The 25,302-nt window shown below is 50.1% G+C and overlaps 3 protein-coding genes across 10 annotated transcripts in view; 1 reads left to right on the top strand and 2 right to left on the bottom strand.

The window, feature by feature from the left end:
* Positions 1 to 725: 725 nt before the first annotated feature.
* Positions 726 to 4,239, bottom strand: SERTAD3 (SERTA domain containing 3). 6 transcript variants are annotated; one of them, XR_006702572.1, is made up of 3 exons: positions 4,003 to 4,134; positions 1,194 to 1,993; positions 726 to 1,088 (listed from the first exon to the last, which is right to left on the bottom strand). XR_006702572.1 is itself a non-coding variant. In XM_045442315.1 (3 exons), the coding sequence occupies exon 3, from the start codon at positions 1,985 to 1,987 to the stop codon at positions 1,391 to 1,393; it is 597 nt and encodes a 198-aa protein (XP_045298271.1). In that variant the 5' UTR covers positions 1,988 to 1,993; positions 2,349 to 2,607; positions 4,003 to 4,124; the 3' UTR covers positions 726 to 1,390. The 6 variants fall into 6 exon arrangements, 5 of the variants coding, with proteins under 5 accessions (XP_045298271.1, XP_045298272.1, XP_045298274.1 ...); XM_045442315.1 differs by adding an exon at positions 2,349 to 2,607 and having other exon boundaries at positions 726 to 1,993; positions 4,003 to 4,124; XM_045442316.1 differs by adding an exon at positions 2,395 to 2,607 and having other exon boundaries at positions 726 to 1,993; positions 4,003 to 4,124.
* Positions 4,240 to 6,425: 2,186 nt separating this feature from the next.
* BLVRB (biliverdin reductase B) lies at positions 6,426 to 21,699 on the bottom strand. Of its 2 annotated transcripts, XM_045442312.1 has the most exons (5): positions 21,518 to 21,697; positions 11,919 to 12,083; positions 11,693 to 11,782; positions 10,200 to 10,328; positions 6,426 to 6,680 (listed from the first exon to the last, which is right to left on the bottom strand). In XM_045442312.1, the coding sequence occupies exons 1-5, from the start codon at positions 21,594 to 21,596 to the stop codon at positions 6,523 to 6,525; spliced, it is 621 nt and encodes a 206-aa protein (XP_045298268.1). In that variant the 5' UTR covers positions 21,597 to 21,697; the 3' UTR covers positions 6,426 to 6,522. The 2 variants fall into 2 exon arrangements, with proteins under 2 accessions (XP_045298268.1, XP_045298269.1); XM_045442313.1 differs by lacking the exon at positions 11,693 to 11,782 and having other exon boundaries at positions 21,518 to 21,699.
* Positions 21,700 to 23,112: 1,413 nt separating this feature from the next.
* The window catches only part of SPTBN4 (spectrin beta, non-erythrocytic 4), a 78,505-nt gene continuing 76,315 nt past the window's right edge, over positions 23,113 to 25,302 (top strand). The window contains exon 1 of one of the 2 annotated variants that reach the window (XM_045442309.1): positions 23,113 to 23,225. The gene's annotated coding sequence lies outside the window, so the exon portion shown is untranslated. Of the gene's footprint in view, positions 23,226 to 24,022; positions 24,049 to 25,302 lie in introns of those variants that run through there. The other variant, XM_045442308.1, reaches the window with a different exon arrangement.

Genomic DNA, 25,302 nt, shown 5'->3' with positions numbered 1-25,302 from the left:
AGAACTCCAAGCAGGCTCCCGTCTGTCAGTGCAGGGACCAACTGACCCACAGCTCAAACTCACAACTGTGTGAGATCATGACCTGAGCTGAGACCAAGAGTCAGACACTTAACCCACTGAGCCACCCAGGCACCCCTAGAAAGATCTACTCTTAATGCAGACTATCTTTAGGCATTTTCTTTCCCCTCTGGGTCCCAGCAACACATTGCATGCAATGAAAAAAATGACTTTTAGATGCTAGAGTCACCTATCCGTTGACAGTTTGGTAATTCATGGGACTTAGTTTCTCCTTCCTTTGTGCACCCACGTGGCTGGGGAGTCTAAGTCTACCAAGGAGCAACAAACACAATAGTTGAAAACCAATCCCTGGAGGCAAACTGAGTTTGAGTCCTAGCTCCCTGGTCCTTGCTTTCCTTGCTGTGTGACCTAGGGCAAGTGATTTGGCCTCTCTGAACTTGAGGTTCCTCCTATGTAAAACCTGTTAACAGAATTCTGTATTATCATGAAGATTAAATGACCTAATCCAAACAAAGTGGATACAACAGTACTCTTAACAAGTACTCTATAAATATTATGTTTAATAATATGCCTGCCCCAACTTTGGCGGGGGGGTGCGGAGGTGGTGCAGGTGTCCAGGGAACTTACCAGGTCCCTCTCATCGACCTGCTGAAGTTTAGAAACTTCAGGCAACATCACCCTTTCCAAAATACTTTTATTAAAAAAAAAAAAAAAAAAAAGTCATTACAAACAATCAAAAACAAAACAAAACAAAACAAAACAAAACAAAACAAAACAAAACCCACCACAAAACCCGCCTTTCTTTTAAATAATGTGGCATGGAGTGGTTTGGTTTCCACCCTATTGCACGTGGTCCGGCCTGGTTATGCATCAGGAGACTGCTGGGACTGGGGTCTTGCCAACGAGGTGGGGATCAGCCTTGAGGGAGGAGGTCCGCCCCTCCTGCTCCCTCCAGGTGCAAGTGACAAAGTCTGAGTTCCCATAGCAACCAGGCAGCACATCCCAGTCATCAACATACAGGCCCAGCTTTATCTTCCCTGAGGCCCCAGTGGTCACCAGGGGAGTAGGAACTGGAGGAAAAGGCAGAAGAAATGTGGGAAGTAGGAAATCAGACTCCCAGAAACAGAGTCACGTTAAGGCATTTGGAACAGATAAATTAATTCAGGAAGACCCACCTTCACAGAAGGCTGTGGCAACCAGACACACACACACATGCAAGACGGTTTGTGGAACCCTGAAATGGGAGGAAAGGAGGCCACAGTCACTGCTTAGAGCCCCCGCAACACACACACACACACACACACACACACACACAGTTGCATCCAGGGATCCTGCCTACTGAGGCAGAGATGAGAAACAGCCCCTGGAAGTTTTAGGATCCCAGAATGATTTCCATGATGTGATCAAGTTCATTACACTCCCAGGACCCTGGGGCACAGAAGAGGTTGTGAGGAGGCTCCGGTGGGGCCAGTGCAGGCTCCTTCTCCACTGCAGATGTGTCAATGTCCAGAAAGAAGTCATCCAGACCAGAGTCCCCCAGATACCGGGAGCTCAGAGCTTCCAAGAAGACTGGATCAGGCTGGGGCAGCACTTCGTTCTGGGGGCCCGGGGGAGCTACTGGATTCTGAGGGGACTCCGTGTCGTCCATGGAGGTCTCCAGTTCCCTGAGAATAGAGCCGATGGTGGCGGACAGGGAGAAGTCCTCCTCGCCCGGGAAGAGGGGCTCAGGGGGTAGGGCAGGTGCTGGAGCCAGGCAAAGGGCGGCCTGGAGCTGCTGGAGGGTATTGTGGATGAGGACATGCCTGCGTAGGCTGGGTGCTCGGGGGCCCAGACTCCGCTGGACTTTGTCTAAGGAGATTTGAAGCAGGGCTTGCTGGTAGCTCCGCAGGCCTGCTGGACCCCAGTCCCACTTCTCATCCTCCTCTTCCTCCTCCAAATCTGAGTGTTTTCTCTTCAAGCCTCCTACCATGATGCCCTGTAGAGAGAAGAGGGGCAAGTCAGACACCGCAGGGATAATTCAGATCCCGAATTTCCTGTATGGTTGTTTGGTTTTTAAGTAGGCTCCATGCCCAGTGTGGAGTCCAATGCGGGACTTGAACTCAGGACCCTGAGATCAAGACCTGAGTGGAGATCTAGAATCAGACACTTAACCGACTGAGCCATCCAGGCACCTCCCGGTTGTTGTTCATTTTTATGATCTAAACCTGTTTCCTCATCTATAAAATGGATATGATATGAATTCCACAGGGCCGAGGAGGAGACTAAATGTAAATGACTAAGAAAACAAGATCTGGATTGAAACATAGGTGGGTTTGCATCCCCCTACTTGCCTGTGTGGCCTTGAATGGTGAATTTGCCTCCTTGAGACTCAATTACCTCAGCTGTAAGATGAGAATCAAGTTCCTGAGTCTTAACACTGTTCTTTCTACAATACTCGTTTCTTCAACAGTGTCACGTATGACAGCTGTGGAGTACGGAGACCTGGACTGGAGGCAGGGAAAGCTGGATTTGAATTTTGCCTTTGACACTGCTCAGCTGTTTGATCTTTGTAAGTTATGTGACATTACCTCTTTGGGTCTGTTTCCCCATCTGTAAAAAGAGGAATGTAAAAATTCTCACCGTATTCTCAAGGAGATCCGATGTGTAATATACACGGTACCCATCTACAGTTAACGCTTAACGAAGAAGAATTTAATTGCCATTTATTCATTCAATATTTATTCATTCAATATTTATCTATTGTTGCCTGTTGTATTAGAGCCACCGAAGCCCTGTTAGGACACCTATTTGTCGAAACTCTTCTTTTACAGGGAGTATATTTCTGACCATGCCCTCTTCCTAACCGACTGGGAGCTCTCCCAAGAGCAGGGAAGGAGCCTCCCTCATTCTTAGCCCGCGCCTTCGACTTCCCCCAAAGCGCGCCCCACAAGAAACTTGCTAAAACTTGACTCAACGCCCGACTCCGCCTCCTCCCTGGATCTCTATTCAACGTCCAGGCAGGCAACAATTTGGCCCAGGGGCTTCTGGGTAATGTGGGCCAATAGCCGCCTGGCACGTGCGGTAACGTTGAGCTTGCACTACAATACCCAGAGGGTGCCGCACGCCTTTGGGACGAACCTCCCCCGCCCTCCCCTAAGGCATGCGCACAAGTGCCCGGGGCGGGTGGGGGAAGGGAACCCGGACGTCCAGCTGCCCGGCGCCTGCCGAGCCCCGCCCTCTGCTGCCTCTAGGGCTGCGGGTCTGAGCTCCAAGCCCGGAACGCCCCTCCCCCACCCCAGACTCCGGCCCTAAAACTGCTTTCTCTCGGGTTTCGCACCCCAAGGAGGTCCTAGACTCTTTCCCCAAACTGCTCTCGGGTCCAGAAACCCAGGCTCCAACACATCGCTCAAAAACTACAAATGCTCTCTGATTTATTCCGTTTGGAAGACTAATTCTGATACCTTCACCCGTCAACTTTCCCCTTTTCTCCCGTCTTTCAAATGCCTTTCGACTTCACCTCCAAACTCTCCCTCTGACTCCAAGACCTGAATATGGGACTCTCACCAGCACCTCCTCACCGCCACTGCGTCTCCCTTACCAAGATTCCTTGCCCGTAGTTATCTCCGTTTTTCCAAATGCTCAGGATCCCAGCCCCAACCCCTCACCCCTTTTCCAGAACACTAGAGCCCCGAATTCAACCCGTCCGGGAGACTCGAATTGTCCGAATCTCCAGATTTCCTGCCCCAAAAGTTCCTTCCTCGGTTCTCTCGCTTCTCCAAACACCCCATGTCCCAGCTTCAAACTCCCTCCACTTGAAGATCTTGCCCCAACAACTTCGCCTTCAGTCCGGGATCTCGATTTCAGTCTCGAAGCCCCACCAACCCTATCAGTCACCCTTATCTGCGCCCCCGACTCACGCCCAGACCCCGCCTCCACGACTCTCGGGGGGCGCGCCTCCACCTTCCCTAAACTAAGGCAAATCTCAAGCCAGGTGGACTCTCTCACCTCAGCTGCCAGGTTCGCAATGACCAAGTCGCGGAACGTCCGTAGCTTTTACAACCCAACAGTGCTGGGTACGAGCCTCGCTCACCTCCCCAGGGCCTCTTGGTTTGGCCTCCGGCCCACCCCGCTCCGCCCAGGAGCCGAACCGCGAGCCACGATTGGCTGGAGCCCTGCCCGCTGCGGGGCGCGGATTGGCTGGGTGGAGCCACCGGTCCGTCGCCAGGAGACACCCGGCCGGCCCTCCCTTTCCTCACACCCCGGACCTTTTAAAGGATTCCGACTCGCCCGGGGGAGGGGCCACGTCTCTAGGGTGGAGGGTGGCGGAGACGTCAGAACTGTTTCCTTCAATTCAGCTACTGTCCTCCCTCCAAAGTCGTCAACATTGATCTCTGCGATGCCTTTATACCAGGTGAGGACCCTGTCGGGGAGCGAGGTTGGTCGGCACGCCCCTCCCCACCCTGTTTTCCAGGAGGGCGGGGCTGAGCCACTCGCGGAGGCCGCGCCCCCGGGGTTCCGAGGGCGGACGCTGCGGGGCGGAGGATGACGTAGCTGAAGACCAGCCAATAGATTGGCGCGGCCTACGTTGCCTGGGCGATCGCAGCCCAGTTCCTGTGCTCCCGCCCCCCAGTACTTTACCCCGAGGCCCCTTTCTTAATCTTCAGGACTTCTCAGCATGTCCTGTGCTGGTCTCTCCTGCAACTCCCGACGCCCCATCCTTCCCCTCTCAGGATGGCACTGCTGGGAACTCGTTACTTGCTCGCTACTCCCCTGGGGACAAAATCCAAACTCCTCCCTTTTGCCACAAAGCCCTTCACGGTCTGGTCCCTGAAACACACTCCTTGCTCCCTGTGATCCGACCACAGATTGACTCTCAGTTTTTCTAAAATGACTTTGAGTGCCCGCCACCACCATAAACACAGATTTTGTCTGTTTTCTTCCCTGCCTTAACCCCAATGCTTTAGGTACATAGCAAGTACTCAAAAATGACAATAAAGGGCCTCTGGATCTTTAAACTTGTTTCCCCATCCTGAAAGTACACCTTCCGTTCCCAGACTGTTTCTCACCAGGTCTCACCTCAAAGATTTCCTTCTCTCAGAAGCCCTCCCTTGATGCTTGAGTGGGTTAGGACCCATTCTGGGCTCCTATGGTGTCCTGGGCTTCCCCCCATCCTGACCCTGACCCCTCTGCCCATGTCTCCCATTCTTGGCCCTGAGGGCAGGTACTGAGGTTATCTCTGTCACCCAGAGCTTGGTCCGAAGCATCACCCAGCACAGGGACACAAAGCAGGCATCCAGTGAAAGTTCTTTAAATATGCCCAATGTGACAGAAGGAGAAAGAGGGCAGAAAAAAAAACAAAAACAAAAACAAAAAACCTGAGCTAGTGCCCTGAAAGCCTGAACTAGTATTGCCCTACCCCTAAAAGTTTCACCAAGAGGAGGGAGAGGGAGTTTTTTCCAGGCTACCCCTGGGAAGGGAGGTTTAAGCCTCCTCAGACCAGTTCTCGCGGGTTGGAATTTGTCAACCAGTCATCCTGCTGCTTGCAGAAGCAACATATGATTGTAATGGAATTTTTTTTTTTTTTTTTTTTGGAGGGGAAGGTGTTGGGTGGGTAGGTGGGGGAGGCTGTGAAGTGGGGACAGAGGAGTGGCTCACTCAAACCTGCAAAAGGTGTCTCTGGGCAACATGGGCAGGGGACAGTAGATTCCAAAGAGGGACATGATTAGGAAGGGGTCATTCTCCCCCCCCCCCCAATCCTGCCCCTCTTCCAGAGGCCCCATCTCAGAGTGGCCTCACTGTAACTCCATCTCTAGGTTCCAGTCCCATGAAGCCTGGATGCCTCTCTCCCCTCCATCATGGACTGTCCAACTCCACTCACCTCCACTCTCTTGCCCCCTCTGTCTTGGTGCCCTGGGGCTCTAGCCTCCACTCTTGCACACCTCCGATCCACATTTACACAGCAGTCAAGGGCAGCTTTATAAAACATAAACCTGACTGTGCCCCTCTCCACCTCTCTCCTGCTCCCCTCCTAGCACAGAACCTCAGAATGAAGCTCAAGCTTTTTACAATGATTCTGCACAATTTAGCTTCCATGTAAGAGCCTCTTGGGGCTGACCACTCCTCCCCTCCGAGCCAAGTATTATTAACTTGTTTGCTCCTGGAGCTGGCTTAGGTAGTTTCCTAAGCCCTCTGGACTTCCTCCTTCAGAGCCCTGGCCACTCTGGGTGGTCACTGTCACCGGCAAGGGTGTCTTCCTCACTGGACTGTGAGATCTGTGAAGGGAGGGTCACCCCCTGGGTCCTCATAGTCCTCACCTGGTCTCCAGCACAGGGCCAGATGAAGAAATGAAGGAAGATCTTACACAGAGGGAGATAGAGACACCGAATCAGCCAGACAAAGCCAGACAGAGGAAGAGTCAGAGTCGGGTCTTCTAGAATAATGTGAAGCTCTGGGCTCAAGATTTATTGCTCCTTTCCTCTGTTCTCCATTTCTCAGAACGCCGTCCTCCTGAATGCGGTCAGATCCCTAGTCGTACTGGTGGGAGGGGTAGGTACTGTGCCCGTCGTATTTATCAGTGGTGAGACAGCTCAGCATGAAGTGGCCCAGGTCGTGTTTGGAGATGACCCTTGAGGGGCCTCGTCCATCCAGGGTCACTGAGTAGGCCCCAGTCAGTGGCTGGTCTCCTGCAAGGTAAAGACACAGGAATGGGTGAAGCAGATGCCCCTTCCCCTTCCTACAACACGTGATCATTCCAGGGGCCTTACAGTGTGCCCAGCCCAGAGGGTATAGGAGTCAACCATGTATGAAACCCTTCCCACGAGCAGGACGCTAATCTATACCCCTAACTTCATTCATTCAATAAATCCTTATCGATGGCCTACTATGTGTCAGGTGCTGGGCACCTAGCAAGGCAAAAAACCGGACAAGAACCCTTGCCCTTTGCATGCAATCATTCCCTAGGAAAAGGCAACAGATAAGAAAGTAAAGTAGACAATGTGTTACATGGAGAAAAAGCAGAGAATAGGCTAGGGGCTATTATTAACTCTTCTTTTACAGATGGGCAAACTGAATCTGGGAGATTACTTGGAAGTTACTTCCCAGGGTTGCAAAGGGTGACTTCCGAGCAGCAAAAGCTAGATTTGCTCTGGGTCCTTCCGTTTGGAGGCATAACTTGGCTGTTAGGAGGGCATCTGTTGGCTGCATTATGACAGTGACCAACTTCACTTAGGGGTTGAATGCAGCTACCAGTGCAGGGACAGCCTGGAATCATGTGCAGTAAGAAACACACACCCTCACCCAAGTGGCATTCCTGCCAACGATGTTTCATCTGAGTCTGGGAGAAAACAAGCAGAGAAATCCAGAAGATGGAATATTTAGAAAGAGACCTGGCTGAGTCAATTTTATGAGACATATTTTTAATTTTTTTAATGCGTGTTTATTTTTGAGAGAGAGAGAGAGAGAGAGAGAGAGCAAGTGGGGGAGGAGCAGAGACAGAGGGAGACAGGATCCGAAGCGGGCTCTGCGCTGATAGCACACAGCTTGATGTGGGGCTCGAACTCATGAACCATATATATATATATAGAGAGAGAGAGAGACAGAGGGAGAGGGAGAGGGGAATCCCAACCAGGCTCTTTGCTGTCAGCCCAGAGCCTGACATGGGGCTCAATCCCATGAATCGTGAGACCATGGGGAACCAACCAAGCATCAGATGCTTAACCAACTGAGTCACTCAGGCACCCCTAAAAATTTTATTTTCAAGTAACCTCTACACCCAACATGGGGCTCAAACCCATGACCCCAAGATCCAGGGTCACAGCTCTTCTGACTGAGCCAGCCAGGCTCCCCAATATTTTTTAACAATTGGAAAATTTTAAATATGGAATGGACCCTAAATGATATGGTAGAGTTCATGTCCATTCCCTTCATGCAACAATGGTACTGTGGATCATTCCCAAAGATACCTCTTTTGGGGGGATGCCTATCAAAGTTCTAGGAGTGAAATGTGATGATGTTTGCAACTTATTCTCAAATGGTTCATTTTCGCCAAAAAAATTTTTTTAAATATATATGTATTTTATATATATGCACAAATACTATAAAAAATATATACTACACATGTATTCACATATACACATTAGGTGCGTGCATAAAAGGTAAAGCAAGTGACAGAATGTTAATTGAATCTAGATGAAGGGTTTAGGGGTCTTCATAAATCTTAATGTCTTCAACTTTTCTGGAGGTTTCGAAGTTTTTACACACATACTACAAAAAAAAAAAAAAAAAACAACAACAAAACCTACCTCAAAAAAGGTATTCTGTGTTAAATAACGTTTAGGCATGATGTCTCTGGGTTTCACTTCAAACCCCAGAGGTCAGGAAGTAAAATTATGAGCCCTGTTCAGAGAGGAGAAAACTGAGGCACAGAAGCCTGGGGCCTGAAGTCCACACAGTGCTGGGGCTGGGATTTTCACCCAGTTTCTCCATCATGCAGCCCCCGCTGCCGATTCAAAGCTTAGGATTCTGGTCCCCACAGGGCCCTGAACGGAACCTAAGCACTGAGCCTTATTTGAACCTCTAGAAGGCACACAGGCCTTGTCAGGGATCCCAGGAGCCAGAGGGCAAAGCAGAGCTGCTCTTGCAGTGAAACAGGCAAATGTGAGGCAGATACAAGTGCCCAGCCTTTGAGCCTTGGTGTTCCCGATCCCTCACCCCAATCCTCCTTTGCCCTGGACGCTCACCGGCCTCTCCCTCGCTGCACGAAGCCATCTCTTTAGAGAGTCAGTGCTCCATAAACACCTCCTCATGTCTCCCTTCTCTGTGCTTTATACTTTCTTCAGTCACCACAGCATACCTAACAGCAATATCGAGTTTCCTGTCTCCCCTGCTAGAAATGCAAACCTCATGAGAGCAGACTGTGTCACCAGTGCCTGGAAGGGTACATACTCCATATGCAAAAGACATTTGTTGAATGAATGAATGAATGAATTCTTTCATTCATTCATTCATTCCTCCCTGTGTCTGGCTCTGTGTCTCTCCCAAGGTGGATTCCAGCCCTGGGAGAAGAAAGGAGGGTGTAGGTGTGGTTTACTGATTCTTTCCACAACGGCACCCTGAAATGTGGTTCACCAGACAGATATTTACTGAACATCTACCTTATGCCAAGCCCTGTTCTGGGCACTAGGAACACAGCTGTGATCAAAACAAGACAAAATCTGTGCCTTCAAAGAGTTGGCATTCTACAGACAGAGACACACGTTAAATAAGATAAAGAAAGGAGGGGTGCCTGGGTGGCTTAGTCGGTTAAGCGTCTGACTTCAGCTCAGGTCATGATCTCATGGTTCGCATTGGGCTCTCTGCTGTCAGGGCAGAGCATGCTTCAGATTCTCTGTTCCCCTTTCTCTGTACCCCTCCCCTGCTCATGCGTGCGTGCTCTCTCTCTCAAAGATAAATAAACATTAAAAAAGAAAGAGAGAGAGGGGGGTGCCTGGATGGTTTAGCTGGTTAAGCGTTCAACTTCAGCTCAGGTCATCATGGTTGGTGGGTTCAAGCCCCACATCCGGCTCTCTGCTGTCAGCACAGAGCCGCCTTCAGATTCTTTCTCTCTCTCTGCCCCTCTCCCCCCTCTAAAATAAATAAACATTAAAAAAAATTTTTTTAAGATAAAGAAAGGAACGATATGTGTGGTAAAAGGTAAATCCCCCTCCCTTGAATATGGGCTAGCCCCAGTAACTCACTTCTAATAATAATACTAAAGAAGGGCTGGGGCACTTGGGTGGTTCAGTAGGTTAAACTTCCGACTTCAGCTCAAGTTTTGATCTCACAGCTCGTGAGTTCGAGCCCCGCGTCGGGCTCTGTGCTGACAGCTCAGAGCCTGGAGCCTGCCTCAGATTCTGTGTCTCCCTCTCTGTCTGCCCCTCCCCGGCTTGTGCTCTCTCTCAAAAATAAATAAACTTAAAAAAAAAAAACAAAAAAAAAACTAAATAAGGGTTGTGTTACATTTCTAAATTTGGGGTGGTTGGTCAAACAGAGGTAATGGAAAAGGGTATCAGAAAGGAGATAAAATCAAGCAGGAAAGAGGATAGAAAGTGCAGGGGGAGGGTTTGCAATTTTACACTGGCCAGGGAAGGCCTGGCAGATCTCACCATCTGATGGGAGGGGAGAGGCTGGTGGCAACCCTGCCCCCAGGTCCCAGCCCCACTCACCTATGTGTGGCGGCATCACGGCCACGTACTTCAGGCCTGACCCCTGCAGCACCTTGTGCATCCGGATGTGGTCATCGGTCACATCCTGCAGTCGCGGGGGCACCTTGGTCGGGTCCCATAGCAGGAAGGCTGGGGAGACACAAAGCAGGGTAAGCCAGGGCTTGAGGACAGCCTGGCCAGGCCCACAGCCCGCTGGTCATATGCCAGGACAAAACCCTGCAGGGGCTCCCCACTGCCTTCCAGTTGTCCCGGCTTCCCGTCTTTCTCACAGCCACGTAAGGGCTGACCTCCTCTCTCCCTACCTCTTCCTGTCCACTTACCTCCTGTCGGGGTCATGACAGCAGCCTCCTCCCTGGTCTGCCTACCCCTGCCCCCACAACCTGCCCCCTGCAAGCAGCCAGACAGGGCCTGTGCACCCCCAGAGGGTCAGAGTTCATCTGTGGCTCAGCCTCATTCGGGGTAAAAGCAGAGTCCCCGTCAGAGCCCACAAGGCCCCACCAGACCTGGCACCGTTAGCCCCCTGACCTGAGCACCCAACACTCTCCCTTTCACTCACTCTGCCCGCGCCACGCTCCTGCCTCTGAGCCTTCGCAACTGCGGATCCCTCTGCCCTCCCTCAGGTCACTTTCTTCCTGGGGAGGATGAAGCACAGAGGCAAGGCGCGGAGACCGTGGAGACAGACAGCCTGGTTTCACAGCCTGGTCTGCCAGCCCCAAGCTGTGTGAATGCAGGGCAGCCGGTGGGCCTCCCCGTGCCTCCACTCCCTTCCATACAAGGGAGGCATAAAAACAGCTACTATTAACTGAGTACCTACTATGTGCCGCTAGGAGTATAAATACTCAGAATTTTGTGATGACCAAGTGGCACTCATCCCTAAGGTACTCATATGGTGCTTAGCACACAGGAGGTGCTCAGTGAATGCTGTTAGCATTCACTGCTCCTGTTATGCACCCTGTACCGTCTTTTGGATTATGCAAGGCAACCATTTGTTTCATGTCCTTCTCCTCATAAATTGGGAGCTCTGTGAAGGTAGAGACCTGGTGTGTGGAACACGGCTCTGTCATTTCCTATAGGAGGCTCTCCCTGCCCCTCTCTCGGGCTGGCTGGGTCAGGTGCCTCCTCTGGGCTTCCGTAGTCCTCTAGGCCTCTCCTGTTCTCGCCCTGACCCTCTGCCTGTGCCCCTTTATCTTGGCCCTAGCTACTCTGGCCTGTCCCACTGTGTGTGATGATGGGTCTGTTTACCACTTCCCTCCCATCCGTGAGACCCATGAGTACAGGGCCCAGGGCTATATTGGTCACCACTGTGTCCCCAGCATCACCCGGCAAGGTTCGTGCACACAGTTGGTGCTCAATAAATGCACAGTAACTTGGGATGGCTCCAACGGCAACTTGCATTGGCTCCTTGCATTTGGATGGCTCCAAAGCTCCTTGGCTGCCTGTCCAGTACCTACCCCCCCACCCTTCAGCCCCATCCCAATGATCCCACCACCCACCCGAGGTGCAGGCCACGACCTTGTTCACACCATGGGCCTTCATGGCCGCCACAATGTTCCGGGCGCCCTCGGACATAACTGTAGTAGGACCTTAGAGAGGACAGAGAGTGGCTGTCACTAGCAGGTGGCGGTGGTGGTGGGGGTGGCAGGGGTGGGGCCGGGGGCGGGGGTGGCGCTGGGGGCCGAGGTGCAGGGGTGGGCCGTGGGCAGAGAGGGGGCTCAGTACTGAGATCATTGCGGGTGCCCAGCAGCACGATGATGGCATCCTGCCCAGCCACGGTCTTGTCTACATCGGCCGCATGCAGAACGTCACCCACTACCACGTGGGCTGGCTGGGGCCCCTCTGGGGGCAGCCTGGAGGCATCCCGCACCAGCACTGTCACCTCATAACCTGTGGGCAAAGAAGGGCAGAGAAGCAGGTCAGTAGGCTTGTGGGCTGGCATTCCCAGGCTCCACGGGCTGGGTCCCGGAGGGTGCCACGAACCCCCAAATCCATCCCCCAGGTCCCTTGTTATGGGGAAGTGGTCTTCACACATTTTTTAAAGATTTACTTATTTATATTTATTTTTAATTAAACATTTTTTAATGTTTATTCATTTTTTGAGAGAGAGAGAGAGAGAGAAAGAGCGTGAGTAGGGGAGGGGTAGAGAGAGAGGGAGACACAGAATCCAACGTTTATTTATTTTTGGGACAGAGAGAGACAGAGCATGAACGGGGGAGGGGCAGAGAGAGAGGGAGACACAGAATCGGAAACAGGCTCCAGGCTCTGAGCCATCAGCCCAGAGCCCGACGCGGGGCTCGAACTCACAGACCGCGAGATCGTGACCTGGCTGAAGTCGGACGCTTAACCGACTGCGCCACCCAGGCGCCCCAACACAGAATCCAAAGGAGGCTCCAGGCTTTGAGCTGTCAGCACAGAGCCCGACATGGGGCTTGAACCCACGAACCATGAGGCCATGACCTGGGCCAAAATCAGCACTTAACTGACTGAGCCACCTAGGCACCCCAAAGGTTTATTTATTTTTGAGAGAGAGAGAGAGAGAGCAAGTTGGGGAGGGGCAGAGAGAGAGAGAGGAGGACAGAGGATCCAAAGCAGTGCTCAGTGCTGACAGCAGAGAGCCCAATGCAGGGTTTGAACTCACGTTCAGAACCGTGATATCACGACCTGAGCTAAAGTCAGACGCTCAACCCGCTGAGCCACGCAGGCACCCCAGTCTTCAAATATTTTTGCTGGCATACTCACAGTTGACATTTAGCTGGTTGTTAAAATAGGACAATACCTTCATGCCCGTTTATAAATAACCTGCCCTGATGCCTCCAAGGGCCTCCCCCAGAACTGCCCAGACTTCTCCACCCTCCAGCAACTAAAGGGTTAAATCCTGGCATCACACTGGTCTATGCCCCCCATCCATGGAGGAAAATGAGGTACAGAGGAAACCATGAGTTCCCCAAAGGTTGCCCAATGCTGGGATTGGTCCCCAGGCTTACTTCTCCCACTAAGTGGTCATTCAAGATTTGAACATCATCTTGGTATGTCCAGTCCCAAAGAATTTTGAGTAACTGTGTCTCCACACATACACACCTATTTTAAAGTTCACAACCAACAGTGGCTCAGTCGGTTAAGCGTCCAACTTCAGCTCAGGTCGTGATCTCACAGTTTGTGGATTCAAGCCCCGAGTCAGGCTCTGTGCTGACAATGCAAGCCTGGAGACTGCTTCAGATTTTGTGTCTTCATCTCTCTCTGCCCCTCCCCCGCTCTCTCTCTCTCTCTCTCTCTCTCAAAAAATCAATAAACAGGGGCGCCTGGGTGGCGCAGTCGGTTAAGCGTCCGACTTCAGCCAGGTCACGATCTCGCGGTCCGTGAGTTCGAGCCCCGCGTCGGGCTCTGGGCTGATGGCTCAGAGCCTGGAGCCTGTTTCCGATTCTGTGTCTCCCTCTCTCTCTGCCCCTCCCCTGTTCATGCTCTGTCTCTCTCTGTCCCAAAAATAAAATAAATAAACGTTGGAAAAAAAAAAATTAAAAAAAAAAAATCAATAAACATTAAAAAAAATTTTTTTAAATAAATAAAATAAGTTCACAGCCAACATATTTCTTCCTTTGTTCTAAACAATGGTAGAGGATGTTAATGTTTGGGTGTATGGAAATGATGATATTTAAAAAATTATTAATTGTGGTCTCTGTTATGGACTAAATGTTTGTGCCCTACCCCCCTAAATTCATATGCCAAAGCTCTAGCCTCCAATGTGATGGTATTTGGAGATGGAGCCTTTGGGAGGTAATTAGGTTTTGATGAGCTCATGAGGGTGGGGACCCCATGATGGGATTTGTGTCTTTGTAAGAGGAAGAGAGACCAGAGCTCTCTGGCCACTATGTGAGGATCCAGCAAGAAGGCAGCTGTCTGCAACCCAGGAAGAGGGCCCTCACCGGAAGCCAAGTCTATTAATACCTTGTCTTGGACTTTGGAGCCACCGGAACTATGAGAAATAAATACCTATTGTACACCACCAGTCTATGGAATTTTGTCATAGCAACCCGAGCTGACTAAGACAGCTTCTAAACATCATTCTTGTGATAAAGGAACCAGAGCTCCTTAGAGAAAGGACAAGATGAGGCTGGAATGTCTTGTAGTGCTGGTAAGGCAATGCTTAAAGAATGATGAGGCTATATTGAAAGGACACAGAAGCCACTTTTATAAATTTATTTTTAAGTTTATTTATTTTGAGGGAGAGAGAGAGACAGAGTGCGAGCAGGGGAAGGGCAGAGAGAAAGGGAGACAAAGAATCCAAAGTAGGCTCCAAGCTCTGAGCACAGAGCCTGACATGGGGCTTGAACTCACGAACCACAAGATCACGAACTGAGCTGAAGTCGGACGCTTAACCAACCGAGCCACCGAGCCACCCCTGAAAGGACACAGAAGCCACTTGAAGGCGTTCTCATTGGAAAAATCAGGGACAATATGATTTGTCCAAAAGAATACTGACAAAGAGGGATGCCTGGGTGGCTCAGTCAGTTAAGCATCCAGCTTCAGCTCAGTTCATGATCTCACAGTTGGTGAGCTCGAGGCCTGCATCAGGTGAGTTTGTGCCCTGCTTGGGCTCTGCGCTGACAGTGGGGAGCCTTTGTGGGATTCTCTGCCCCTTGCTCACTCATGCTCTCTTCTCTCTCTCTCTCAAAAATAAATAAATAAAATTTAAAAAATGGTTAAGTTGGTAAATAAAAAAAAATTGACAAAAAATTTAAACACATCAAATACTTAAAAATCTGTGAGTTCAGAATGGTACTAACAAAGAAACCTCATTAGTCATCACCAACAGCTACTAGAGGGTTAGTTCATTATCCAGAAAATGATAAAAGAAAAGGAAAAACAACAAGCAAAATTGTTCCATTTCTCTTGACAGCTGTCATGTATTTCAAAAACAAGTGATGGGAGATTTGAACACTCTGGGGCAATGATGATGAAAATAATGATAAACAGTGCGCCTGGGTGGTGGCTCAGTCCGTTAGGCGTCCAACTTCAGCTCAGGTCATGATCTCACGGCTGGTGAGTTCGAGCCCCGCGTCAGGTTCTGTGCTGACATCACAGAGCCTGGAGCCTGCTTCGGATTCGGTGTCTCCCTCTCTCTCTGTCCCTCCCCCGCTCATGCTCTGTCTCTCTCTCAAAAATAAATAAATATTAAAAAAAAATTTTTTTAAGAAAATAATAAATAAAATTTATGCAATACTCACTATATGTGTTTGACATATATCTTACTCATTTAATGCTCAAAGTAACCCTGGGTTTGAATTGCAGCCACACCACCAGCTAGCTGTGTGATAATGGGCCAGTCACATAATCTCTCTTGGCCTTAGGGCCTTCATCTATAAGGCGACACTGATAATAGTCTCTACCTCACAGGGTTAATGTAGGTTTAAATAATACATCTAAAGGTTTAATGTAGTCAGCTGATTTTTGACAATGATGCCCAGACAATTCTGTGGGGAAAGAATAGTCTTTTCAACAAATGGTACTGGGATATCTGGACATCCACATGTGAAATAATGAAGTCGGATCCCTATCTCACACTGTATATGAAAACTAACTCAAAATGATCAAAGACCTAAATGTTAGAGCTGAAACTATTTAAAAAATCTTAGAGGGGCACGTGGGTGGCTCAGTCGGTTGGGCGTCCGACTTCGGCTCAGGTCATGGCCTCATGATTTGTGAGTTAGAACCCCACGTCGGGCTCTGTGCTGACAGCTCGGAGCCTGGAGCCTGCTTCAGGTTCTGTGTCTCCCCCTCTCTCTGCCCCTCCCATGCTCATGCTCTGTCTCTCTCTGTCTCTCAATAATAAATAAACATTAAAAAATTAAAAATAAATAAACAATCTTAGGAAAAAACAGGTATACATCTTTGTGACTTTGGATTAGGCAACAGTTTCTTAGCCATGATATCGAAAACACAAGCAGCAAAAGCCTGGAGCCTGCTTCAGGTTCTGTGTCTCCCTCTCTCTCTCTCTCTCAAAAATAAACATTAAAAAAAAAAAAGAAAGAAAGTGAAAAGAGAATCAATAGAATGGGAGGAAACTTTTGCAAATCATACATCTGATAAAGGGCTTGTATTTAGAATACATAAAGGACTCCTACAACTCGATAATAAAAAGATAAAACCCAATTAAAAATTGGGCAAAACATATGAACAGAGACTTCTCCAAGGAAGATACACACGTGGCCCATAAATACATGAAAAGATCCTCAGCATCATCAGTCATCGGGGAAATGCAAATCAAAACCACAAAGAGATACAACGTCACGCCCACTAGAATGGCTATGATAAAAAAGACATTAAATGCTGGTACGCATGTGGAGAAGCTGAAAGTCTCATACGCTACTGATGGGTGTGCTGAATGATGCAGCTAGCTGCTTTGGAAAACAGTCTGGTAGTTAGTTCCTCAAAAGGATAAACATGAAGTTAGCATATGACTCAGCCTTTCCACTCCTAGGTATATGTCCAAGGGAAATGAAGACACATGTTCATACAAAAACTTGCACATGATTCCATCGAGGCATTATTCATAATAGCCCCAAATGGAAACAACCCAGACGTCCTCCATGGACTGCATGGATAAAATGAAAATGAAACCCGGTCTACCCATCCAATATACATAATAGTACTGGGCAATAAAAAAAGAAAATGACAGACTGATACGTGCTCCAACACGGACACCCCTTGAAACAATGTTTTTTGCTAAGTGAAAGAAGCCGGTGGAAGCCAGTGACAAAGAACAATGTGATGTACGATTCCATTTACATGAAATGTCTGGAACAGGCAAATAGGTACAAAGAGAAAGGAGATGAGCGGTTGTAGACAGCTGGGGGAGGGGTTAAGAAGGAAAACGGAGGGGGTGACTCCTAGGGATTTCTTTTTGGGGTGATGAAAATGTTCCAAATTAATTGCGATGGTGTTTGCACGTTCTGTGAATAGGCCGAAAGCACTAAGTTGTATACTTTGAGTGGGTGAATTATATGGCATGTGAATTAAATCTTAATAAAGGTGTTTTAAAAAGCACAGAACTGAAACAAACAAATGAAAAGTTGAGGGGGGTGCCTGGCACAGAAAGGGGCGGTATGTGGGGCTGGCTGTTACTATACTTTTTAATCATCTCACAAGGTTATTTCCTGTCCTGGTTTAGTCCTCCCTGGGCTCCCGGCATCCGGCATCACACCCTCCCATCCATACTCCACATGGCAGTCAGACAGAGCTTTCCACAGTTGTACTGGAGTGCCCTCCAGCTCATATCCCTCCCACGATCCCCTCAGTGCCTGGACATAAAGTCTATGCTCCTCATGACAGCCTTCCAGTCCCTCGGGGTCTGGCCTCCCCTCTCCAGCCTGTGCTGAAGCCACTACCCTCTTAACTCACTGTACTTTTTTTTAAGTTCTTCAAATGCATCATGGTTTCCTGCCTCCTGGCCTTTGCACATGCTGTTCCCTCAGCCAGAAGCACCCTTGATCCTTTCCCCAAGCCCCCAGCTGCTTGTGTTTCCTCTGTCACTGTCTTACTTATGCTGCCCTAGAGTAAATAATGGCCCTGCAGTTCCAGGGACGTTGTCATATTCGTCACCATCTCCCTGATGTTTTATAAACACAAAAGCACAGGGGTGGATATACACACAATATAAACACAAAAGCACAGGCTTTACTGCCCCATGGACCTGGGTTCAAACTCCAGCTCTACCAGTAAGTGGCTGAGGAACCACAGGGAACACGTTCCCTGGTTGGACCCCAGTCTCCTCTCTAAAGTGAAAATGAGAATTCCCAGTGTCCCCATCCTGCGTGACCACCTTTCAGAAGGGAATGGCTGTCCTCACACACATCAGGGAGCAGTGGAAACTTTCAGGGTGCCAGTGTGGGCATCGGTTAACTACCAATGGTTACAACGGACCCTAGTAAATTGTGAGCATTCTGAGGGAGAAAAATGTTCTCATGGAGAGTGAGAGCTCTGACACAAGGGTGCCCATTAGTGTTATATTATTGCTGATTAATGACATTTATTGAGAACCTCTTATATGCCAAGTCCTGTGCTAACCTCTTTCCATAGATGAATGGTATTTTTTTCCCAAAAATTTTTTTTAAAAAAATGTTTATTTATTTTGAGAGAGAGAGAACATGAATGAGCGGGGGAGGGGCAGAGAGAGAGAGGGAGACAGAGAATCTCAAGCAGGCTCTGCTCTGTCAGCACAAAGCCTGATGCAGGGCTCAATCTCACAAACTGTGAGATCATGACCTGAGCCAAAATCAAGAGTCAGCTGCTTAACTGACTGAGCCACCCAGGCGCCCCTTTTTCCAAAAACATTTTTTTAAACAACCCATATTTAAATGTAAATTTCAATAGCCATGTAACTAGTGGCTACCATATCAAACAGCATTGTTTTAGAATTCACAGATTTGGGGGGCGCCTGGGTGGCTCAGTCGGTTGGGCGTCTGACTTTGGCTCTGGTCATGATCTCACTGTTCATGGTTTTGAGCCCCACATGGGGTTCTCTGCTGTCAGTGTACAGACTGCTTTGGATCCTCTGTTCTCCCTCTCTCTGCCCTTCCCCTGCTCATGCTTGCTCTCTCTCAAAAACAAATAAACATTAAAAAAAAAGAATTCACATATTTTACCCTTTAGAAAAAACAAGAGCATTGGTAAGGTACTTCCACATTTTTTTTTTTTTTTTTTTTACAAATCCCTAACTTTATATTTTTCTCTTAAATTTTTTAAAAAAGAAATCCTAGGGGCGCCTGGGTGGCGCAGTCGGTTAAGCGTCCGACTTCAGCCAGGTCACGATCTTGCGGTCCGTGAGTTCGAGCCCCACGTCAGGCTCTGGGCTGATGGCTCAGAGCCTGGAGCCTGTTTCCGATTCTGTGTCTCCCTCTCTCTCTGCGCCTCCCCCATTCATGCTCTGTCTCTCTCTGTCCCAAAAATAAATAAACGTTGAAAAAAAAAAAATTAAAAAAAAAAAAGAAATTCTATTGTATATGAAAGTTGGAAGACGTCATTTCTCATGTTTGCTTTTGCTTTATCTTATATATTATCTGTGTGTATAATATATAACATATGTAATTATATATGTGTGTATATAAACACACACACACACACACACGCACACATACAACATATGCATAAAGTTTTTTCCTAACTATTTGAGAGTAAGTTGCAGAGATCATGCCCCTTTTAAAATTTTTGATCTCAACCCTCAGTCCAAAACAGATTTCCATGCCTAACCCAGTATATACAACTCCATGCATATATAATTGAAAGAAGTTTCATAAAACCAATATTTAACCTATGATATACTGACACCTTTATAACCAATTAAATGTATTTCAGAACTATGACCCACAGTTTGAAAAGCACCAGATTGCAGCAATCCTAAAAGATATTATTATATGCCCATTTTGAAGATGGGGGAATTGAGACCATTTTAGGTTAACTGAGCCAAGTTCACACAGCTATGAGTTCACTCAGCCAAAAGAGGGCTTATTGAATTACCAACTACGTATTGGTCATGGTTCTTAGCATTTTCCACATATTATCTCATTTAATCATTGCAAGCACCCCAGAGCAAGCAATACTAGTTTTCTTCTAAGAAATTTTTTTGGTTGGGCGGGGGAGGGGGGGGGCGGCTCAGTCGTTTACGAATCCGACTTTGGCTGGGGTTTGTGGGTTTGAGCCCCGAATCAGGCTCTGTGCTGACAGCTCAGAGCCTGGAGCCTGCTTCAGATTCTGTGTCTCCCTCTCTCTCTGCCCCTCCCCTGCTCTCTCTCTCTTTCAAAAATAAACATTAAAAAAAATAAAAAAAAATTTTTTTTAAGTAATCTCTACGTCCAGTGTGGGGTTTGAACTCACGACCCTGAGATCAGGAGTTGCACGCTCTACTGACTGTGCCAGCCAGGCACCCAAGTGCTACTAGTTGTATCCCCACTTTCCAGCTGTCTAGGTACACAGACGACAAGGCGTTTGTCGACGTAGGTGGTGAGTGGCAGAGCTGGGATGTGAAGGCGGGCAGGCTGGCACCAGCCTATAGAATCAGTGAGGTAAATAAAAAGCCAGCTCAATCCGGCTCCTCTTTCCCTGCTGGAGACAGTGAGGCTCAGAGGCTCAATGTGGCTCTGAAGACACTTGTCAGAGCCACCGTGAGATGGCAGGGCCTCCCCTCGGCCCCAGCTCTCAATTCCCTGGGGTGCAGTCCCAGTTGTGACCAGCAGGGTGGACAAGTGGAATTCAGCAGAATTCAGGATAAAGGGTAAGGTAGTAACATGGGAATCTGGATCCTCAGGGTGACTCAGCACCTTTCAACTTCTCCCTCTTACTTCCTCCCCGAGAAATAGTTATCAGCAAATTTCTTTCTCCCCTCCCCACAAAGCAAGATTCTCACCGAGTCTTCCTGGAGAGGGAGAGAGCAGTGGGCCTGATGAGGAACTGTCAGGCCAAGTCCCTCCAAGGGCTGGGCTAGGAGACAATAGAGAGTGGGATCCTGACAGCCTCCACCCTTTTGGGGCACCCAGATAGTCAATATCTTCAGCGTCACTGAGGCCAGCGAGGGTGGGGCCTTATATCTGGAAGTCCCAGGCACCCCTGGGGGTTGGTGAAGTCTGGATGGTGGAGGCAGGGGAGGCCGCAGGACGTTATCCCCTTTCTCGGAGCAACTGAATTTGCAACTCTTACCCACTTTCCCAGGACCGGCGCCCAAGTCTTCACCTACGTCTCCATTATCCTCTTTCCATAACGTGCTCACAGCAACTGGCCACCCAGCCTTCTAAACTTCCAGCCTTGGTGCCCAGGCCACGAGCAAGTGCACTTTTGGCAGTTAAGAGCACAGGCCGGGTTCAAATCCCAGCACCACCACTTTCCACCTGTCTGATATCGGGCAAGTCACTCTCTGGGCCTTAGTTTTCTCATCTGTGAAGTGAGGTGATACTAGTACCCCCTCACATGAGCGCTGGGAGGATTTAACAGGGGGAAGAGCGGTAGGGGCTGGGAGGCAAGCCATTGCCTGGCTTAGTAAGCCCTCGCTGGGTGTGCTAACAACCACAACTACAACTGCAGCATTTCATAAGAGCACTGTATTTAAACCTGTCACTGGAATTCCTCTGCCTCCCAGGGCCAATTCCTAGTCCTCAGACTCATAAAATTGGATCTCACGGCGTCCCCCATTTCTGTCCCCGTCGCCACCTGCTTTGCCCCTAGGTCACAAATCAAAGCACGGATGGCCCAACCAGCCTTGCCCGGGTCCCAGGATGCCCCTTCCTAATGAGGGGCATATACACCCCGTGACATCCCCCGCCCACCCCAGCTCATGCCTGCTTCCACCGCCTGCGCCAGGGTGGTGAGCCCGGTCCTGCCCGTGGCACCGAAGATGGCAATCTTCTTGACCTCCATTCTGCGGACTCGTGGGGGTGTGAGGCCACGGAGTTGCACGACGCGCGGGAACTGGCTGGCTGCTGGGCCTCCCTCTCGTCCTTCTCCGGCGGGAGGGACAGGGCGGGGCTGGCACCGAAGGCCACGCCTCAGCCTGCCTCTGGGCCCCAGGCTCAGGCCGAGGGGCGGGGCCAAACAGGCCACGCCTCTAGCCAGGAAGAACGCGGTGGGAGCGGCAGCGATCTGCTCGCCTCCACCTGGCGTCCAGCACCGCCCCCTCCGCCTGCCACTTAGACTGGGAGGCGTGGCCGCATCTGGACAACTGGGAGGAACGTGGGGGGACCCGGTGCCCCGCCTCTGCGCTCTAGTCGGGGGCGGGGTGAGCTCGGGCCACGCCCACCGACCTCTCCTAGCTCACGCCCCCTCTCCTAAGGCCTGAGGCTGACCTGGGACCCACGCTGTGCCCCAAGACCTTTCTCGGAAGCTGCAAGGGGAGAAAATGAGGGAGGGTGGGACACTGTGTGTATATGTGCCCACGTGACTATGTGTGACTGAGTAGCCCCAAGGGAGAGCAAAATTGTGGGTGACACCATGCGCCATCCTCTGTGTAGCACTATGTTGCAGTATGAGACTGTGTGAGACACGTGGCAAACATTGATGCTGTTCTTTTGGGACCTTGTGGTGCCACTGTGGATGACACTGTGTCGGTCTGTGATGCTGTATGCATCCATGAAGCTGGGGGATGTGGTGTGGGACACGTGTGAGATGTGTTTTATGGGAGTGTATGACACCACATGTGACATGTAAGGATGTGTCACTGTGACCTTATTCGAGTGTGTGACTGTGGGTGTTAACTGTTGTGATGCTGTTTGTGACCTCTTGGGACTGTATGATGTATGAGTGTATGACCCTGCAAGATGTGTGACAGGTGTAACAAGTTTGAGTGTGTAAAAAAGTGTGTGATACTGTGTGATTGTGAAGCTGTGCGTGACCCGTGAGCAGATGATACTCTTTGTGACCCCATGGGAGTGTGCGACAGTGCATGGCATATGCGTGCTTGTGTGTGACATGGTGTGGGTGTGGGTGGCACTATTTGAACGTGTCACTATGTGTGATGCTGTCGGGGACTGTGAGAGAGTGGGACCCCATGTGAGCGTGTGACTGCGTGTGAGTTTGAATGTTTGGCTCTGTGTGTCCCCGTGGGTGGGTGGGGGGGGGTGATACCGTGTGAGTGTGTGGCTGTGGGTAAATGTTTGCGACGCTGTATGTGACCCCATGTGTGTGCGTGTGTGTGTGTGTGTGTGTGTGACAGTGTGGGAGTGTGTGACCCCGTGAGAGTGCGTGGCTGTGTGTGACGCTACCTCTGGCCCGGCGAGTGGCGTGGCTCGGTGTGTGACCGCGCGTGGGCCAGCGCCGCAGGCGGCCGAGGCGGCTGGCGGGAGGGGGTCCCGGGGGCGCGCCGAGCGCGGCGGCCGCGCGAGCGGGGGAGGCGCGGCGGCGGCGGCGGCGCATGCGGATCCGGTCGAGCGGCGGGGCCGGCGGGGCCGAGCGGAGCCGGGCCGGGTTGGGCCGGGCACCGGACGCCGCCAGTGAGGGCGGTCGGGCGCCGCGAGCAGCGGAGACGGCGGCACCGGCGGCCACGGGGCCCAGGTGAGCGGCTTTGGGTGATAGCCCCTCCCTGCAGCATGTCCCCACCTGCCCGAGAATCCCTCCCCCGCGCGCCGTGGGCATGGCCTGAGCCCCTAGGGTCTCCCGGGCTGGAGGAGGGGAAGGGTCCAGGGCAGAATGAGCCCCCACATCTCAACCCAGGCCAGCCTCCGCGCCATGCGTGAGTCTTCCTCCCGGGCCTTGTCCTTCCCCAGGTCCCCTGCTTTCGAACAGTGACTAGACTGCAGGGAGAGAGAGGCGCGGCCTCGGAAGGGTTAAAGCATTGATTTTTTTTTTTTTTTTTTCCCACCCCCAGCCTGGAGCCTTTGCTGGGGCCCTGGGACACCTCTTTCCACCTCCCCCATCTCCTTTGCCTCCCTTCCTTCTCCATTCAATCACATAATGGCCAGCGCTCTTCCCTGGCCTGACAGAGAGCTCACCAAGTGCTAAGTGCCTCCCCATCCCCAAGTATTCTCCACCGAGGAAACAGTTGTGATCACCATTTAACAGGGAGGGAAACTGAGGCAGGGAGGCCAAGTTAAAGATGGGTTAAAGATGCAGCAAGAATAAAGCAGGGCTTGAACTCCTTTCTCTCTGACTCCAGCACAGGCACTTTGATTTGCTAAGATATGTGACCAGAGAGGATGAATAATGATAACAAGGACCATGTATCAAGGGCTTGCATGTACTAGATACAATATTTCCTGCACTATTAACTCATTTCATCTACAAACATCCCTAGAATATGGGCACTATTATTGCCATTTTACAGATGAACAAACTGAGGCCCAGAGAGAGGAAGTGACTGGCCAAGGTCACACAGGTGGTAAGTAGCCATGTGCCTACTTATAGCTTTCTGTAGAAGGAGAGAAGAATAACAGTGGATTTTGGAGTGTCCACTAGAAGGGACAATCTCCGCTACACTGACCAACACCCAGACCCTGCTTTCTTACAGTCTGGTGTGTTGTCAGCTGTTTGGGTCTTTGAGAAGGACATTGATCTCCTCACAGTTCCTTCCTTTTGTAGTCTCAGAATCAGGCCTGGGGGCCCAGAGGGAGGAGGAGAGGTATCCGAATGCCTCCCACCCTCTTTAGTTTCATATTTGCAATCTGGCAAGTGTTCTAGAGCATACCTCTGGATCAGACAATATGTCAGCTAGCTGTTGCCACAATAATGCTGCATAAGAAACCACCCCAAACTCAGTGTTTGAAAACATGGCGCCTTTATTTACCCATCAAGTCTGAGGTCAGGGACTTAGGCTGGGCTCAGCTGGACAGTTTTTCTGGTCTCAGTGGGGCTGATTCACGTGTTGGGATGTGGGGTGGGGAGCGGTGCTGACTATTGGCTGCTTTAGCTGGCCTTGGCTTTAGTGACTGGGGCCTTAGGCCCAGCCTACCCTGAGAGTGTTTTTCTCACAGTCACAATCAAGCACAAACAAAAACATGCAAAGTCCTTTGAGTTTTAGGCTTAGAATTCAACAGCACTTCCACTTAATTCTGTTGGTCAAAGCTAGTCATGTGCCCAAACCGGAAGTCATGGTTGTGAGGGGATGCTCTTCCACTTTTCCTCTCCCTACATAGAACTCTCCAGAGTAATATGTGGTTATAAGAATGAAGAATTGGGGCCATTTAATGCAAATGTAGTACCTGTGTTTGAACTCTGGCTACCCACTAGCTTTGCGACCTTGGACCTTAGTTTCCTCCTCTATAATGTCTTTTTTTTTTTTTTTTTTAAATTTTTTTTTCAACGTTTATTTATTTTTGGGACAGAGAGAGACAGAGCATGAACGGGGGAGGGGCAGAGAGAGAGGGAGACACAGAATCGGAAACAGGCTCCAGGCTCTGAGCCATCAGCCCAGAGCCCGACGCGGGGCTCGAACTCATGGACCGCGAGATCGTGACCTGGCCGAAGTCGGACGCTCAACCGACTGCGCCACCCAGGCGCCCCATGTCTTTTTTTTTTTTTTTTTTTTTTTTAATCCTTTAAAGTTTGGGGCACCTGGGTGGCTCAATATGTTAAGCATCCGACTTTGGCTCAGGTCATGATCTCCTAGTTGGTGAGTTCAAGCCCCGCATCAGGG

The sequence above is a fragment of the Leopardus geoffroyi genome, chromosome E2 (assembly GCF_018350155.1).
Source record: "Leopardus geoffroyi isolate Oge1 chromosome E2, O.geoffroyi_Oge1_pat1.0, whole genome shotgun sequence".
Taxonomy (NCBI): domain Eukaryota; kingdom Metazoa; phylum Chordata; class Mammalia; order Carnivora; family Felidae; genus Leopardus; species Leopardus geoffroyi.
Note: the sequence above shows the minus strand (reverse complement) of the source record. Positions and strands in the feature narration are given on the sequence as shown.